At 36.2% G+C, this 18,401-nt stretch overlaps 1 protein-coding gene across 2 annotated transcripts in view; it reads left to right on the forward strand.

Annotated features, from left to right (window-relative positions):
- CBLB (Cbl proto-oncogene B) overlaps positions 1–18,401 on the forward strand; it is a 208,584-nt gene that overhangs the window by 80,690 nt on the left and 109,493 nt on the right. For both annotated transcript variants that reach the window (XM_024735359.1, XM_024735360.1), the window contains exon 4: positions 13,398–13,544. In XM_024735359.1, the coding sequence (XP_024591127.1) occupies positions 13,398–13,544 (147 nt within the window). The remainder of the gene's footprint in view (positions 1–13,397; positions 13,545–18,401) is intronic.

The raw sequence follows: 18,401 nt of genomic DNA on the forward strand, positions 1-18,401 counted from the left end.
TTTTTTTTTTTAGATTCCATATATATGTGTTAGCATACGGTATTTTTCTCTTTCTGACATACTTCACTCTGTATGACAGTCTCTAGGTCCATCCACCTCACTGCAAATAGTCAATTTCGTTTCTTTTTATGGCTGAGTAATATTCCATTGTAATGTGCCACATCTTCTTTATCCAGTCATCTGTTGATGGACACTTAGATTGCTTCCATGTCTTGGTTATTGTAAATAGTGCTGCGATGAACATTGTGGTATATGACTTTTTTGAATTATGGTTTTCTCAGGATATATGCCCAGTAGTGGGATTGCTGGGTCATATGGTAGTTCTATTTGTAGTTTTTAAAGGAACCTCCATACTATTCTACATAGTGGCTGTATCAATTTACATTCCCACCAACAGTGCAAGAGGGTTCCCTTTCCTCCACACCCTCTCCAGCATTTATTGTTTGTAGATTTTTTGATGATGGCCATTCTGACTGGTGTGCGGTGATGTCTCATTGTAGTTCTGATTTGCATTTCTCAGTGGATTAACCTAATGGTATTTTCTCAGCTCAGTTCATTGTATGCTTATCTAAATAAGTATGTTTTGGAAATTAAATTCCTTCTGATACAAATCTGAGTTAGACTACTTTCCAGCTAGTATAGTCCAGATTTCTTCTAAAAACCTCTTTTGGTTAGTTTGTTTTAGTATCAGAGAAAATACAGAAGATGTAAATTTTATAATTTCCAGTGTAAAAATGCTTTAAGTAGGAAGAGTAGTTTTAAATAGCGTTTGATCCTTTATCCGTAAGTTATTTACTTATTCATATTGACAGAGAGAAGAGGGCCCTAGCCTTTCAGCTGCTACTATTGATGACAATAATGATAATAATAGTAAGCTAGTAGCACTAATAATACTAGTAATAATGATACAAATTTATCAAATGCTTGCTGTGTGTCAATTTCCTAAGCCCATTATTTACTGCTGTGTATCAAACCACATAAACCTTAGAGGCTTAATTTACCAACAACTATTATTTGCTATGATTTTGTGGGTTGGCTTCTATTTTATGTTTTATTGGCTGGGGTGTTGGGCCTCCCTCGCATGCCTAGCGCTTGTTGCTTCCTTGCAGCTGGGGACTCACTAGGTCCTTTCTGCATGACTGCTTGGGCTTCCTCACAGCATGACCACTAAATTCCAAGATCATTTTCCAAGATACAAAGGCAGAAAGCACAGATCTCTTAAGGCCTAGCCTCAGAATTTACGCGGTATAATTTCTACCACATTCTACTGGTCAAAGCAACGCACAGCCTAGCCCAGGTACAAGCGGAGGGGGAATAGACTCCACTGCGTGATGGGAAGAGTGGCAAAGAATTTTTGGCCATCTCTAATCCTCCACGAATTCTTTTAAGTACTGTTGTAATTCATGTTTTGGAGATGAGGGAACTATGGCTTAGAGGGTAATTTAGTACCTAAAGTAATTCAGTTACTAAGTGGTTTAAGCTCAAGTTTAGATTAATTTAACTCTAGAGCTGGAGTTTTAATTTGAAATATTTGGCCTTGAGCATGTGGGCAGATTAGATATGTTTTGTCTTTCTACTCCAAAGCCAGTGTCTAAGGGTGGTTTTATTGATGTGCAGCTTATATCATTTGCAGTCAGACTAAAATAGTAAAGGGATTTGATTCATGTTATTGATCAGCCATCATGTGGTAAACATTACAGTCTCCCTAAATTAAGATATTTCTAAACTCTCAGTTGAGATGAAAGTTAACATTCTTAGATGTGATAATGTCCTATGCTTACTATTAGCACATTTCCTTACCAAGGACAAATAAATAAAATCAACTTTTTAAACCATAGATTTCCCACTGAGCATACTTTGCTTTAGTAGTCTACGTTTTTCATATGTTCTAGTGTTTACTTTTCATTAACACGAAAAATAGTTTTTAAGTTGCCTTTTATTATTTTTTTGTTATTTCTACTGCTTTGTGGTTTTGATTTGAAAGAGTGTTACTCAGGGATTTTCCTTTGTTGAAAAGGAAAGAAAAAGTCAGAGATGCCTATATGGTAATAAACAAAATAAAAATTAAGGCTTCCAAAAATACTAATGAATTTTTATACTTACTATAATTGCAGTTTTCAATGTTAGATTTTTCTATCCTGACTTAAGGATTTCTGCAGTCTCAGATTGAGGTATATTGAGGAAAGTCTGTACACTGAAAATATTTTATAGCACCTTGTACTTCGTATTGATTTTTAGGTTGTGAAATGGATTCATAATTTTTCCCTAAAGCATATGGGCTTTTTAGTGCCTGAGCTGTCTAGTCACCTCCTACCAGCCAGAAATAAAAGTGATGACAGCCTCATGGAATGTTATGGGACCTCAAATTATGTACCCACAGTCTCCTCATTTTATAGAGGACAAAACTTTGGATAAGAGAAGCTTTCAGCTCTTTTCTTATCATGGAGTAATGAGACAGGCAGAGCTGTGTCTAGACCCCTGTGCTCCCAGTGCCGTGCTTTCCTCCACCATATCCCAGTACTTCCTTCATGAGACTTGATATGGGAAATGTAGAAACCGATTGTCTACAAGGTCCTGCCGCCACCACTCGGCTACAGAATAAGCTACATCCAGTTTAACTTTAGCCAGTTTAAGAAAACCTTAGACCTTTTTTCAAATTTAAAAAATATACCTGTTGTTGCTACATTCAGAAAGTTTAAGAAGTTTCTAGTGGTCCAGGGAAATTGTACTACTAACAACTATTACAGCCATGTTTTCTTATGATTATTTTACCTTTTTTTTCATTTTGAAAGAAAAATAAAATCCCAATTTTGAAAGAAAAGTAAGTCAGTCTTCACTGCTTAAAAAAACCTAGCATTTCTTTCTGAGGCTGCAGACATCTAAATGAGCCCACTTGTCTTGAACCCATTATCATATGTCATATCTGTATCTGGTATGCTGAAGGGAAAATGTGGGTTACTCTGGTCATTTGTCACTATACATTTCTTTTATGCTGTTGTATGACAAAGAATATATGTGATGTGCTAATTTATCTATAATAACTATCAGGGACTCTCTTGTTCCTAGAAATAATTCAATTTAATTGTGGGTTTTTTTTTTTTAGGAGATTATTGTAAAGGTAGGAGATAATGTCACCAACTAGCTTTAAGGATAATGAGGTGTAAGCAGAATGAGATGATTCCTCATTCAGTTTATCAGTTATTGGACTCTTTGACCTTTGTATTCCCTGCTTTATATCCTAAAAAAGTGAAATTATACTATGTGCCATCAGGGAATGTTCTATGGTGGAAGGGCTAATACTTTGTAGAAAATTGGGACTTAGTGGTCAAGTAAAAGGTTTGGGGTGACTGCACCAGAAATGCCTTCTGGACTTGAAAGCCAAGTTTGGGAACCTGGGTGCCACTGGGGCCTGTCAGAGGATGGGCTGTTGCAGTGGGTGTGGAAATCTAGTCACTCTCTCTCCTTCAGGCACATTGCAGGTTTGCCTGAGAAGGTCAGTATGATGGCTTGTCAATAATATTTTTGAAAATAGGAATATTTAAAGAAAAAAATAGAAAAAACATTTATAAACTATCCAGAGATTACTACTGTTTATGTCTTTTTGTGTATATCCTATATTTGTTTTCTATTTGTCTGTAGTGTGATATTTAGCTTTTTAATAGAACTAAGACAGTACTGGGCATACTATTTATTGTCTCGCCTTTTTCACTTCACACTTTTATTGAGCACATTTGTGTGTGTGCGTGCACACACACACACACACACACACACACACACACACACACACACTCTGTGTTATAATGTGGCATCCATGTCAGTTATACCAAAAATAAATGAGAATTGCTTGGCCAAATTATGTTTATTTTTATATTTTCCTCAGCCGTTTGAATAAAGTAATTTTAACCCCAAGGAAGAGGTGGAATACATGTCATGATTTTAGTTTTCTTGTCAGTAATACAGAACATGAGCAGCAGAGAGCTGAGCTATCTCTTTGCTCTGTGGTTCATTTGTTTTTCACTTGTTCCATTCCTGGGGAGCAGGGTTGAAGTGGGACAAAGGTATCAATGAGGAAAACTTCCAGAGTCAAAAGGAGGAAGTAACTGTCAGGGAACAGGTAATGTGATGGAAACTATGTTTATGCTTCCTCAGAAAGTATGACAAATGTGTTCAGTTTACTGAGATTCTGGAAACTTCACATGGGGCATACAGCCTTAATTTTCTTTCATTGCTGTTGTTATATTTTGCAATTAACAAAGAAAAAATAAATAGGGAGAGAAAAGATACTACAACTCACAGAGCAAAGATTTTTGTTTTTTCTTATTTAGAGTCAAACACTAGATTTTTACTTCTCTCTGAAAGCAGCTTTTGGTAAAATTCCTTTTCATCAAAGTTTGGAAAGTTGATGCCTTACTATGTAGTGTTTCTGTAAACTGGTTTTATGTACTGCTCCTATCAATCTGTTCATTAGCACTGTTCGGGTCAGGAAATTCTTATGTGTTTATTCTTTAAATATTTTCATGGTCATTGACATTAACATTTATTGGGTATCTATTATGTGTAAGAAGCTGTTACAGGTATAATAAGACTTTTTCTTCCCCAACAAAGACTTTTGCTCTGATTGAGGTGAAGTGCGATATGTTTATACAATAGCTGTGGTACTCTTCAGAGAGAACTTCCTGCCACTGCAGGTAATGTGAAGTGGTGGCATTTAATAGCCTGATAGATGACATCCAGGAAGGGGGATGGAAAAGATACCATGGCCGTACTTTGACATAAAACTGGTGCAGGTGAAAGTTCAACAGGCTGAGACATTGGAACTTTGAATCAGTAAGGAGGAAGATGTAGCTTAACCCGAGGTTAAGAGCAGGAGAGGTCAGGAAGAGGCCATTCAAATGCTCGAGGAGAGAACAGAGAAGTGGTGTGAGAAATGGTGCAAGGTAGCTTGGTCCCATGGACAGGAGAAATCCTCGAAGAAAATATTGTAGGAAAAATTTGAACTATATTCTAATGAGTAGAAGTAAAATCTATCTCTGAAGTGTAAATATGACCAAAAATAAAAATAGTGGACTAGGGAATGTAGCAAGTAAAAATAATGAAGAATTTTCATTAGAAGCAATAAGTACTGACTTAATTGACGTAATTCAGATTGCTACTTCACTGTAATTTTTCTTATGGCGATCTACTGGGAATTGCAAAGAACATAAATGAATCTAAATTTAAAAAAATTGTTTCAGGGTCAAGTTTGTCTATTTAATGAAGAGACTCTTCTTTTATCAAAGTACCCCGGGTCATAAAAGTATAGTTTAAACTTCCAGTGTTTCTTTTTCTTTTGAAAAAGAACCTATCAAAGAAACTCAAAGAAAACAAAGTTCTACTATGATTACTTCTGGCTGCTTCTATTTGAATCATTGCAATGGCAACTTTCCACATGGTTCACAGAATTTTTATTGTATTGATATTTTATCTTAAATAGGAATGCAGGAATAGTTTTTTCTTTTCGCTCTCAAGTAATAGACTGGTCTACATTTTTAAGGTTTATTTTATAAGAGGATACTTGATACAGATTAGGTTTAAAAATCAAAAGAAGTCCAACACTAAAGACAAAAGTGTTTTCTTTTCTTTTTTTTTTTTTTTTTACGGTACGTGGGCCTCTAACTCTCACTGCTGTGGCCCCTCCCATTGCGGAGCACAGGCTCTGGACGCGCAGGCTCAGCGGCCATGGCTCACGGGCCCAGCCGCTCCGCAGCATGTGGGATCTTCCCGGACCGGGGCACGAACCCATATCCCCTGCATCGGCAGGCGGACTCTCAACCACTGCGCCACCAGGGAAGCCCCAAAAGTGTTTTCTTTATTGAAGTAGATATTGTTAAACTTTTAAACCAGATGAAATTACGAGTGATCATATCATACTGTCGTAGTTTCTCATAATAAATTTTCCATATAAAATTATTTGTTGTAGGGAGGGTGGGAGGGAGGGAGATGCAAGAGGGAAGAGATACGGGAACATATGTATGTGTATAACTGATTCACTTTGTCATAAAGCAGAAACTAACACCACTGTAAAGCAATTATACTCCAATAACGATGTAAAAAAAATAAAATAAAATTATTTGTTGAAATCATCAAAGGGATAATCCTACTCTGCATTGCTGCAAAGTTTAAATAGCTAACATTTAAAAAGATTATTTGGGAAGTTTTATTGAATGTACTGAGTTAAGGCTTATTGTAGTCCTTTTCTTCATCCAAACTGCTGTCATAATCTTAGGAAATTTCAAAATCCACTTGAAGGACCCCATTCACCCTTGGAGTTTTTTAATTCCTCACCTAATTCATCTTCACTGTACTGTTCCTACCCATTGCAGGGCCATATTCTGGTCAGAACTGCATCCATCACCCCCAACATTGTAGACCCCTCTGTCTCTCTCACTGATTACCACCTTTGTTCTGCTTCTATCTCAGTTTTATTCCCACTATGTTGTTCTATACCTTTGGCAATCCCTAAGCCCCTTAAATTCATTAAGAGTAGGATTGTGTCATCTTCACCTTTGTATCATCAGTGCCTACCTAGACATAGTCTAGAAGACACTCAGTCAAGGTATGCAGAATAAATGAATGGATTAATCAAATATTCGCCCATTGTTTGCTGTGGAATTATAAGAGGCCACCATGACAATTGACGATAATAAGGTGCGAATGATGGCCTTAAGATGGCCATCAGTTTAAGTAACAATAGTATTATATGGGGAAACGAAGAAAGACTACTAGGATATTTATACTTTTAAACAGAGGTGGCAGGTAGAGTTAATAATAACTCTTATTTATTGAGAGTTTTAAAAATTAGTTGTGTTAGGCTCTTACCTTCATATCTTATTTACTCCTCACATCAACTTAGTGAGACAGGCATTTCTATTTAAAACTTTTAGAGATGAGGAAACTGATTCAGAGAGAGAGGTTTAGTAACTTGTTCAAGACTACCAGCAGAGTAAGGATATGAACCCAATATGTACTATCAGATTTCAGGGCCAATCTCTTTAATACACAACAGTTGAAGAATTAGGCAGAATATCTTTTGAATATCTTCTGGGAACTTGTCAAAGGATATTACATTTGAATGTGATAGGAATATTTCATGTTTTAATTGTGTTTAGGTAAGTCATTTGTAAATTGTCCATTCAAAACTGTTTGTTTTAGAAAGCAAATTTATTTACCCTGAGTGCATCATTCTTACTTTGTAAGATGGCCTGCTGCTCTTAATAGACTGTTGTGGGCAACACGTTTGAGAGTATACTGCAGAGATCAAAGGATGCCCAGGGTTCATCTTTCCCAGACACAATTTTGCACTTGGTCTCCCTAGCCTTGTTAGTGGCGGATGATTTGTCCTTTAAGAAAGGAAAAAGACCTTCCTTGGTTACCTATTTTAGTGCAGCTTTTGGACTGACATTGTTTGCTAAATTCTTTTAAAGTGAGCAGTTCAATGGAGTAACATGGAGCAGCTTAAAAAATTGTCCTGCTGCCTGTGTCTCAGGTTAGAATGTTTCTGTTCACACTTTACTTCTGTTATGACTTGGGGTAGGCTCTGAGTCTTCATTGGGATTTGGACTTTTAAGATCTGCTTTGTATTCCTTGTAAATTGGTGCAGATACTATGGAAAATAGTATGGACGTTCCTTAAAAAACTAAAAGTAGAGTTGCCATATGATCCAGCAATCCCACTCCTGGGCATATATCTGGAGAAAACCATAATTCGAAAAGATACATGTACCCCAGTGTTCATTGCAACACTATTTACAATAGCCAAGACATGGAAGCAACCTAAATGTCCATCAACAGATGAAGGGATAAAGAAGATGTGGTATATATACACAATGGAATATTACTCAGCCATAGAAAAGAATGAAACAATGGTATTTGCAGCAGCGTGGATGGACCTAGAAATTATCATACTAAGTGAAGTAAGTCAGAGAAAGACAAATACCGTATGATATCACGTATATGTGGAATCTAAAATATGGCACAGGGCTTCCCTGGTGGCGCAGTGGTTGAGAGTCCGCCTGCCGATGCAGGGGACACGGGTTCGTGCCCCCGTCCGGGAGGATCCCCCATGCCGCGGAGCGGCTGGGCCCGTGAGCCATGGCCGCCGGGCCTGCGCGTCCGGAGCCTGTGCTCCGCAACGGGAAAGGCCACAGCAGTGAGAGGCCCGCATTCTGCAAAAAAAAACACAAAAAACTTTAAGAAAAGATTATGTCATGAATGCATAAAATATATGTAGATATTAATCTATCCTTATATAGGCATAAGGTGAGTGGTATTTAATATAAAATGAATAACATTTTAGTTTCCTTACTGTTTTACGACTTTGCTTTCAAAGAATTACATTATCCTGCATATACCTCTCTCTCTAGTAACTGAAGAAATTGCATCTCAGCCTATCATCACAGGTAAGTAGTTTTTTAAAAAACATGTAGCAATGTTTTCAATGCTATATTATGAATATGACTGTGATGCTGTATGCCATAAAAATTTTATAGTGATTCATTCATTAGTATATAGGCTAGGCTACCATGAATATTTACAAAACAGAAACAGACTGACAGACATAGAAAACAAACTTACGGTTACCAAAGGGGAAGGGGGGTTGGGGAGGGATAAACTAGAGTTTGGGATTAGCATATACAAGCTACTATATATAAAATAGATGAACAACTATATATATATACTGTATATATAGCACAGGGAACTAGATTCAATATCCTGTCATAAACCATAATGGAAAAGAGTATGAAAAAGAATGTGTATATATATGTATAACTGAATCACTTTGCTGTACACCAGAAACTAGCACAATATTGTAAATCAGCTATACTTCAGTTGAAAAAAAAAAAATCTGCCTCGTTTTCCCCTTAGATGTATGGAAAACTTTAAAGCACTTAGACAAGAGAATGGAGAAGATCCAGTTTTATTTGAGACTCCCAGGAGTCATCTTAATAATAGTCTCTATTCCCAAGAGGGGGAAATGAAAGGCAAGGCTTGCATCAGCCTAGTATCCTCACTTTCTTAGGAATCAAAATGTTCCCAAGGTCAAAAACAGTGTGAAATAACGCCCTAAATCCATCTTCGAAGGCACTACATCAGAAATAGAGTGAATGGTAATTGCTCTTTAACTGGACGTGAGTCTCATTTTCAGTGCCACTGTTTATATTCTTCGTGTCCTGCTTTTCTCTTTATGTTGAATTTGTTCCACCTTGTAAAGATTAAGAAGCACATGTTCTAGCTTTTAAATGTAAAAATTGAATTATTAATAGTTTTTGGATAAAAAATGGGCTCCCATTTCTTCTACCAGAAGCAGTACATTCTCAGAGACTTTGGAACTCACTGATATGAAGTGTCATTTAAAGTTTTTCACTACTTCAGCACTTAAAGCTTTTTATTTCCTCCTTGATATATGACACAGCTGTTTCTTGAAGTGAGCAAAGTCAAGGACTCCATACGATCTAATTAGATTATTCTCTTTGTGTGTCTCCTACATTTAGTGAAGGTTACTAATCAAGTCTTGATGTATTTTTTATTCATTTTTCAAATTCCTCATCTCAAGATGGCTGTCGTTGGTGCATTGCCCCCACTATATTGTATGATAATAATGTAGTCATGTCTTTTTCTCCCCTACTATGTGATAAATTTATTAAGGGTAGGATTGTGTCATCCTACGTCAAATCTTGTGTACCTTCAGCCTCCTGATGATGCTGGCTATAGCCACTTAAGCTACTAAGACTTACTCGTAAAGAGTGATGCTCCATCTTTCCGACCTCACATTCTGTGGAGTAATGTGACTTGAATTTTGGAGAAATTGATTCATACTGTTTTAAAGAAGGACAGTTTTAGGTGATCAAATTCAGGGTAAAAGAGGCACCTTGCTTCCTAGGTGATATTCTTGACATTGCTGATGCATTCATTACACTTTTTTTTTTTTTAAATGCAGATAGTTTTCCTTCTCATCTTCTTCCTCTCCTTTGTCTTTGCTCCTCTCTGCCTCCCCCTTCTCAAGGCTCTTCTATATATTAACATCTTTACTGGTTTACCCGGTATTGACATCTAGAAGTTACTTTTTGCTTACCTGGTGTATGTATCAGAATACTTTTACTCCAAAATTATTTCTTATAAACAAAATCTCACACAAAACAAATTTTTAAAATGGCTTAGCTTTTGATGGTTAATGGGAGATAATGTGGTAGTAATTAGTCAAAATAAAGTATCCCTTTATTGAAAGTATTGGAAAATTTCTTGTAAATTAAAGTTATGTTTCAGGTTATTGAATCTTTGTAGATACATTTTATTTCCTTAGTTGTTCTGGGGTAGGGCATTTAGTAATAGATACATATCTTAATATAGGATGCTTCAAATCCTTTATTAAGCAGTCATCATTTTTGCTCTTATGATGAGCGGCAGTCAGGTGGGCTTAGGGAAAATTGGCAAAGTATGGACAAATACCAAGATAGGAAAAAAATTCATCTACAGAGAAGATGTGGAGTTGTTGCCTTTCTTCCCTCTATGTCTAGATGATTAGAGATGACTGTATCCTTGGATTTTATTTTCAAAATTGGAGGTTATTTATTTTTAATATGGGTATCTAAGAGTGCAGAGTGGGGTGGGGAACTAAAGCTTGATGTAAAGCAAAATATAGTAAACAAAAAACTCCCACACAGTCATATAAAAAACAAACCTATTTGCTATGACAGTAAATTTAAATGACATCAGATAATAGAATTAGCTATAAGTTCTTTTCATTTCTTGTTGTGGATTGCAACCTCTGTAAATCGATATTTCAGGTAAAGGGTTTCCAAAATAATCATTTACATATGTATGGTGTGTGTTTTTAAAAATTAGATATAAAATAAATATAAATATGCGTTCTGGTATATGTGAAAAATAAAGTAACACAAAACTGTTGCATTCACATGTTTTTAACAACTTGAATTTGTGTTTCTTTAAAGACTAAAGGCAAAATAGATCTTTTCATTGCCTTAGTTTGTGCAAAAAGTTGAATAAAAATATGGTGATCTGTTTGTAGGAACAAGAAAATTGGACTATACACACAGTTTATAATTTAACAGTGATTAGTTATATAGTGATTATTAGAGCTTCTAGACTGTAAATTATAAAGATAAAATGTTACTATTTCTGTTTTAAAGTTTATTGCCTACATAGCCAGTGGATCAAAAATCCAAGATGGGTAATCACTGGTATTGTGCTTCAGGCTTTAGATCTAACAAATAAAAATGAAAAACATTTGGATATGATTAAAGAACAGAGAAACAAGGGGATGGAGAGCAACCAATTCAAAAAATAAGGAACAGTTGGTTTTCCCTAATTACAGCCATCTTGTTTTCTTTTTTCTTCTGTATGTATCAATTGGAAGTTTGGTAGAAAATTAACTTGTTTGCCTAATTATAGAAATAAATTCGTTGCAGATTTTCAAAAGTGACTTTATGTTTTTCCTTAAACTCAGATTTCAAAAGTCAGTTGCAGTTTGTATTGGCTGCAATTCTTTCCTTGGATATAGTTCATCAGTTTACTTTTCATTTCCTAAGACTGGATTTCTTAAATCTACCATCACCTAAATGAGGATGTGTTGACATAAATGAGAAGATCAAAGATTCAACTAATTAAAGAAGTTTTACCTTGGAATTAGGCTGAGTTGTGCAGAAGTGTGGCTGAATCTAAGAAGATGATGAAACATTTTGCATAACCTAACCATAATGATTTTGCAGATTGTTTGTTGCCAATCGAGGACTAAAATAAGGCCTAAGTTCTGACCCTTCTTTCCCATAAATCTTCTCATGGATAATAAAGGTTATGGAAATTGGTACTTTTTGGTTTTCCAGTAGAGATGAATTTTTTGAGATGTCAATTACTTTATACTTTATTGCTTTCTGTTCATTCCTATTTTTCCCACTTTTTATCACAAGTACCTTATTTATTACGTATTCATATAATATAGGAAGTTACATGTTTCCTTTCAGTGACTTTATGGAGAGGTGCATGTTTTATGATCTTTTTGGTACCTAACATGTTTTTTTTTGCTTGTTATTTGAGAGTCATTAAACCCAGATACATGAGTAAAAAAAAAAGGCAAATAAACACAACTTTCAGTATCAAAGTCCTGCTGAAACATTGTATGGTGTTATATGCATTGCAGATTTGATGGCTTTCTTTAGTTTCCTCTGTATTTACTTTGAGTGCTAATTCAAGCGCCTCCTCCCCAGCCCCAGCCCTGACCCCTCAACATACACACAAAGTAGTTAAGGCTTCAAAATGGAACGATAGTAGATATGTGCCTGCTGTGTTCTGGTGATTCTGAATAAGCAGGAATATAAAGAGGCAAGGTCACCTCAAAACTGAAAAGTTCTGTAGTATTTTATCTTTCAGTTGCTTCCTTACTATCTAGCACTAACAGTTTTGGGCTGATTAACATAATTAATGTTGTAAACTTATGAAAAGCTAAGAAGGAATGTAGATGATACTGTTAAAGTATTAGTCATGGTTTGAAGCCTGTTCTAAATCATGTCAGAATTCCCAGAACTTAACATGGAAATTAGAATAGAGACAACACCTACATTTCCTTCCCTTCCAAACCATTGTTTTCATACTGCCATAGCTTTTTCTTTCTAAAACCGAGATTTGATCATTTCCTTAATCTTTTTAGTCCATTTTGGCTTCCCATTCCTTATTGCAGTAGCTTTTTATGGACTACATTAGAATTACCCAGGGAGCTTCTAAAATATGCACATATCTGAGACTTATCAGAAACTCTGATTTTTATATAGAAGTGACAAGTGTATTTGACAAAAACTTTGTTCATTGGTTCAGATGCCTCTTTTTGTCATGTCCCAACCAAACTTTCTCATCTTGTCTCAAGCCGTTTCCTCCACTCTCTTTCTGCTCTTCTCTAGCCATGCTAAATCTAGATATTATCCAAATAGTTCTATTCCTAACCTCTCCTCCTTCCCCTCCTCTCCACTCTAAGTCTTTCATCTGTTGAACAACTGCTTATCTTGCTAGATTCGCCTTAAATGACACATCTTTCCTTATTCCCTGTGTAGAAATAAGCACTCTGTTTTTTCTGTTTAACATTTATATTTGATTATGAGTTTTCTAGGTGTCCGTCTCCCCCATTAAACCTCATGTAATTCATCTTGTTCACGTTTATATTAAATGAGTACATGGACGACTAATAGAATCCCTGTTAGGAATTTAAATGTACAGTTTTTATGAACATTGTTTTTAAGGGCTTTATTGAGTTGACCTAGGTTGATAATTTCATTTTTCATAATATATTCCCATTAAATCTTACATGCCTATATATTTACTTTTTCCTTCATTTTTCCCTGTTTGTATCTACAGACGAAATCTTACAAAACTCTCCCTTATCTTCAGTCACATGTTGGCAGAAATCAAAGCTATCTTTCCCAATGGGCAATTCCAGGGAGATAACTTTCGTATCACGAAAGCAGATGCTGCTGAATTCTGGAGAAAGTTTTTTGGAGACAAGTAAGTACAAATTTGGATCCATGTTTGAAGAATGACTTAGACCTGCCTCCAGTTCCACATGGTGTAGATTTTACCTGAGTATTTTGAGAATATACTGCAGTGTTTTTGATAAGTGTTTTGATTGCTGTTTTTTCTATTTAGCCACCAAAAGTATACCTCAGTAACTGAATAATTTTGTTGTTACCAAGTAAATATTATATGACATTTATTTATTTGGTGAGCATTCATTGAGTTAAATAGTTAGCTCTAAGAAGCAGATGTATGTAAGACAGAGTATACATGAGAAGCTCATAACTTTTTATAACTTAGTGTACACATAAAACACATATAGAAAATAAAAGGCAGAAAGGGAAAGACACTTTAAAAATTGGCCTAAATAAATTGTTCTGACAATCCAGAGGGGGGACACTTACTTGAGGACTGCAGGCATTGGAGACTGCTTTCTATACTAGGAGGTAGAGTATAAGCTTGATGGAGATCTGAAATTGAAGTAGGAAAAGGCCTCAGCACTGGCATTCAGGTTTTCTCTGTGTCATTGCACAGAAAGTATGCACGTGTAAACAAGATACAGAAATGAGGATAATGTTATCACAGAGTTGCATTATCTCACAAAAATAGCTAAAGATGTTTTCCTTAGGTATTTCCTATCCAGACACAAACCCAGGTGAGCTTGGCAAATAATAGGAATTAAATATCTGAAGTCTGCATAACTTAAATAAAACGTGCAAAACTTTTATCAGGAATCTCTTAGTAAGATGCTTAAGAACCGAGCATCGGGTGGCAGATGGTTTCTTCAGTTTCTTTTAAGGGTCCCCTTTGATGAGAGAGCACCCTCAGAATGTCCTTGAATGTAGGCAGAACTGTAGCTAAGAATTAAGGAGGAGTGATTGCTTACACACAGATTATTGTTTTCATCCTGTAGTTAAATTCTATATTTATACGTTAGCTGATGAAATACGATGTAAAATGTTGGCACACACTTTTAATGATCTGGAGTCCTGTGACACTGGTGAATTAACTGTAACGTTGGGTTTCCCGTTTTTTTTTTTTCCTCTATGACGTGCTGTGTTTATCTATAGCTACCACATGACTAGGACATACACAGAGCAATGCACATTTGATTAGATGCATATATATATATGTTTTTTTTTGCGGTACGCAGCCTCTCACTGTTGTGACCGCTCCCGTTGCGGAGCACAGGCTCCGGACGCGCAGGCTCAGCAGCCATGGCCCACGGGCCCAGCCGATCCGCGGCATGTGGAATCTTCCCTGGACCGGGGCACGAACCCGTGTCCCCTGCATCGGCAGGCAGACTCTCAACCACTGCGCCACCAGGGAAGCCCAGATGCATAATTTTTTTACTTCAAAAATGTTAAAGCCTTTATCCCACTTCTTAAATAAAATGTATTCTTAATTATTTTTAGGCACTACGGGAGGAAATACTGTTATTGCTTTTAACACAAGACATTCTGTGTTCCAGAAATCTAGCTCTTTGTAATGCTCCTATATCTATTCACAAATGAGGACTTAAAAAAAGAAAAGGTTCATCCTCATCTGAATTAGACTAACAGCCAGGAGTGTACAGATTAAATATTTGTGAATAGTAGAAAGCAGAAAGGGACCGCAGAGTTCTGGGAGTAACAGCTGAGGATGTCTTGAAGCTACAGCTCATATATTAACACTCTGAGCCTAATGCAAAGAGTTGGTAACCTTCAAAATAAACTATCTTAAAATTTTAAGAAAATCTATCAGACAAGTTGCTTGCGGTGTTTCTTTTTGAAAACTGGAAATTCTGGTGAGTTAAAAATTGCTTGCTTGTCAAAAGGTCAGTAAAAAATGGACCTTTTGACAAAAGATTGCTCACATGTTTTTCAAGAGAGGAGTTTGTTTTGCCGGCACCTCAAACCACAGAGAATTATGCATTTGAGACATCGTTACTTCCCTTTATTTATAACCATAGACATTAAGGGGCTGAAATTTCTGTCCAACTGCTACGTGAGTGAAATCACTACTAAATCAAATGGGGGATTCTTGAAATTCTGATGAAACGCTCTCCCTGCCTCCTAAACCCTTGTACCCTTGTCTTCTGTCTTTGCTTACTTGAGAAGGCTTCTTAATTGGTCTTTAAGATTTTTATTTTGGGGATGAGAGCCAAAGGTGAAGCTCCTTCTGGAACTCAGACATATTTCTGTAGTCATCAAAATTAATGCTGCTTTTATTAGATCACTGGAGAAACCATCTTTATATTCTCTGTGGGTTTTCACCTTATAGTTCCACAGTATTTTATTGAATGAATGGACGAATGAATGATGTAGCCTTTTAAAAGGTTGAATTCTTTTCTCTTCCTTATACTCATACTAGTTTGCATTTTTGCATAACTGAGTTCTCATACAGAAGTATTCCTGTTATTTATCTACATACTGAGGGCATATGAGAATGCTTTCATGTGACCTAACCGGTGACTTTAAACTTGAATGCATTATTGTTTCCAAAAACAGAACCGTTGAGCGGTTAGTTCTAAAAACAGCCAAACAGATTATGATTTTTATAAAGCAGGTTTTAACATAAGGAGTAGTATTGTGATATTTTTCCCAAAAAGAACTGTCAGTAAGAAAAAGATATTAGTATTGAGTTAAAATTGGGAAATAGTTATCGTTCAAAGGACTTTATAAAACTCCTAAAGGCAATCTTAGGATTCAGACCTAAAGAACAGGCAGCAGACAAAAATCTTTAGGTGTCATGTGACTAATGCTTCCTTTCTGTGCTTCTCAACCTTTTTGAAGTCATGGCAGGGCCAGTCTCTGCTCAAGGTCCAAGCCCAGCTGCCAAGGAGGTTCTGCCTGTCTGGAGCCTTAGGGGATCAATAACGTATCATGTGCCAGGGTAAACTGGTTGGGAAGTTCTGTAGTTGTTAGATTTGGGGAAGTCCTGTAGTTGGTAGATTTTTATGAGAAGTTATTGAATGTTTTAATAGTTGAGTTCTGCTTTTGCTTTCTTAGTCTGTTGACCAGGAGATAGTAGAAATATGTGGAAAAGAGGAGTGGCATTTTTGAGTGAATGTGTCTAAGTAAATTCTGCCAAATGAGACCAATACCAAACTCTGGGTTAGAAGGTGAAGTTTATAATCCAGAAACTTTAAGCATGAGGCTCAAAGAATGTATTATTAACTGTTCAAAAAAGACCCATTAATGTGATTAGACTCGGTGACAGTCATTTTTCTAATAAGCAAGTCAGGTAGCAGTTTCTAGGCTCCTTGTACCGAGCATTTCTTGACATTGAGGAGATTTAGACATGTGTTTCCAACCAAATTATAATTCAACAAGAACCATTCTAACTCCTGAATCTTTGTATGTACCTTCTCGCCATCCTTACTTTACTTCAAGTTCTATTCATCAGTTTCATGTTCAAGTTCAAATTCTTCCCTGGACTACTGCAACAGCTTTCTGTCTGGTCTCCCTACCTTTAATAACAGCCTATCCCATCGATTTTCTTGATGAGGCCAGTGAGCTCCAAAAAGCAGAACCCTTCATTCTATTTTTTTTTTTTTTTGCCTGAAACGCTATGCATTCTATGCATCATTACTGAATCTGGCTTAAAGTCTATAACCCAATTAATATGACAAGCTTTAGGAACTTTTTTTCTAGCTTCATCTCTCTATTCAATTCATCCTCAAAGAAACAACCTCCTCATACTCTGTACTTATTTCCTAGTATGCTTTTTATTTCCACACCTCATTGTCTTTGTTTCCCTAAACTGCACCCTCCTCTTGGGAAACCAGTTATACCCACACCCTACCCAGTGTCACACCCTACCCAGTGTTGCCACTTTGGAGGCGTTCCTCAGTAACCCTAACCTAAGGTGGGCATGCCTGCTCTATTCTTCAAGTACCTGAGCTCACATCTCGCACACTAGACTGCAGTGAACTGCTGACATGCTTGCATTTCCCAGTAGACTAGAAAGCTTCCTTGATTTTTATTTCTCAGAGCCTGGTGTGTTTCTTGGAATATGTGAGCTCTAATAAGTTTTAACAGACTGGATGAATAATTGGATGGATGGGTGAGTGGATGGATGATGTCTATTGTCTGCTCAAAATTTTCAATAACTTATTATCTACAAATTGATTTTTTTTTTCGTCATCAGTTCCTACAGTTCTCCCTGGCATGCCCCTCTTCCCTCCTCTTTCTTTTCTACAGTCCCAGAATCTTGGCACCCTTCCTTTAAGTCTAGTTCAGAAGTCTTCTTTTCTGGGTTCTAATATATACCCTCCCACATGTTCAACTTTACCCCATGTTTTGTGTTTATGTTGTAGTTTAAATATATTTATATTATCAAATGTATTTATTACGTGGGTCTTTCCTGCTCAAAAATAAATCTCCTGTTGACTTTTTATCCAAAAATTAGTAAAAACAGGTACATTTATTAGAGTTATTATATGTCAAACTCTGTCAAATGCTTTCACATAGATTAACTCCATTTTCAGTACGAAGTTTAAACATTATTCTTTAAATAGCTATCAGATGAGTCTTTTGGGTACTGTATACATAACAGACACTCAGTAATTATTGGTTGAGTTCATGATGTATTTTTCTACCATTTTAGTCCTCTTTTCTTTTACTTATGTCCTGTTCTTCAGGCAAGTGGGATTATTTGGCTCTTTCCCGACACCTTAGCAGCTACAGGTTTCTATGTCTTTGCCCACATTGTTCCTTCCACTTGAAGATTTTTATCTCTGGTATAAAAGTTCTCACTAATCCCTCAAAGTTCATCTTGCTCTTTTTTTTTTTTTTTTTTTTTTTTTTTTTTTTTTTTTTTTTTTTTTTTTTTTCTGTGTTGGGTTTTTTTTTTTGTGGGGGGGCC

The sequence above is a fragment of the Neophocaena asiaeorientalis genome, unplaced genomic scaffold (assembly GCF_003031525.2).
Source record: "Neophocaena asiaeorientalis asiaeorientalis breed wild unplaced genomic scaffold, Neophocaena_asiaeorientalis_V1.1 scaffold136, whole genome shotgun sequence".
Taxonomy (NCBI): domain Eukaryota; kingdom Metazoa; phylum Chordata; class Mammalia; order Artiodactyla; family Phocoenidae; genus Neophocaena; species Neophocaena asiaeorientalis.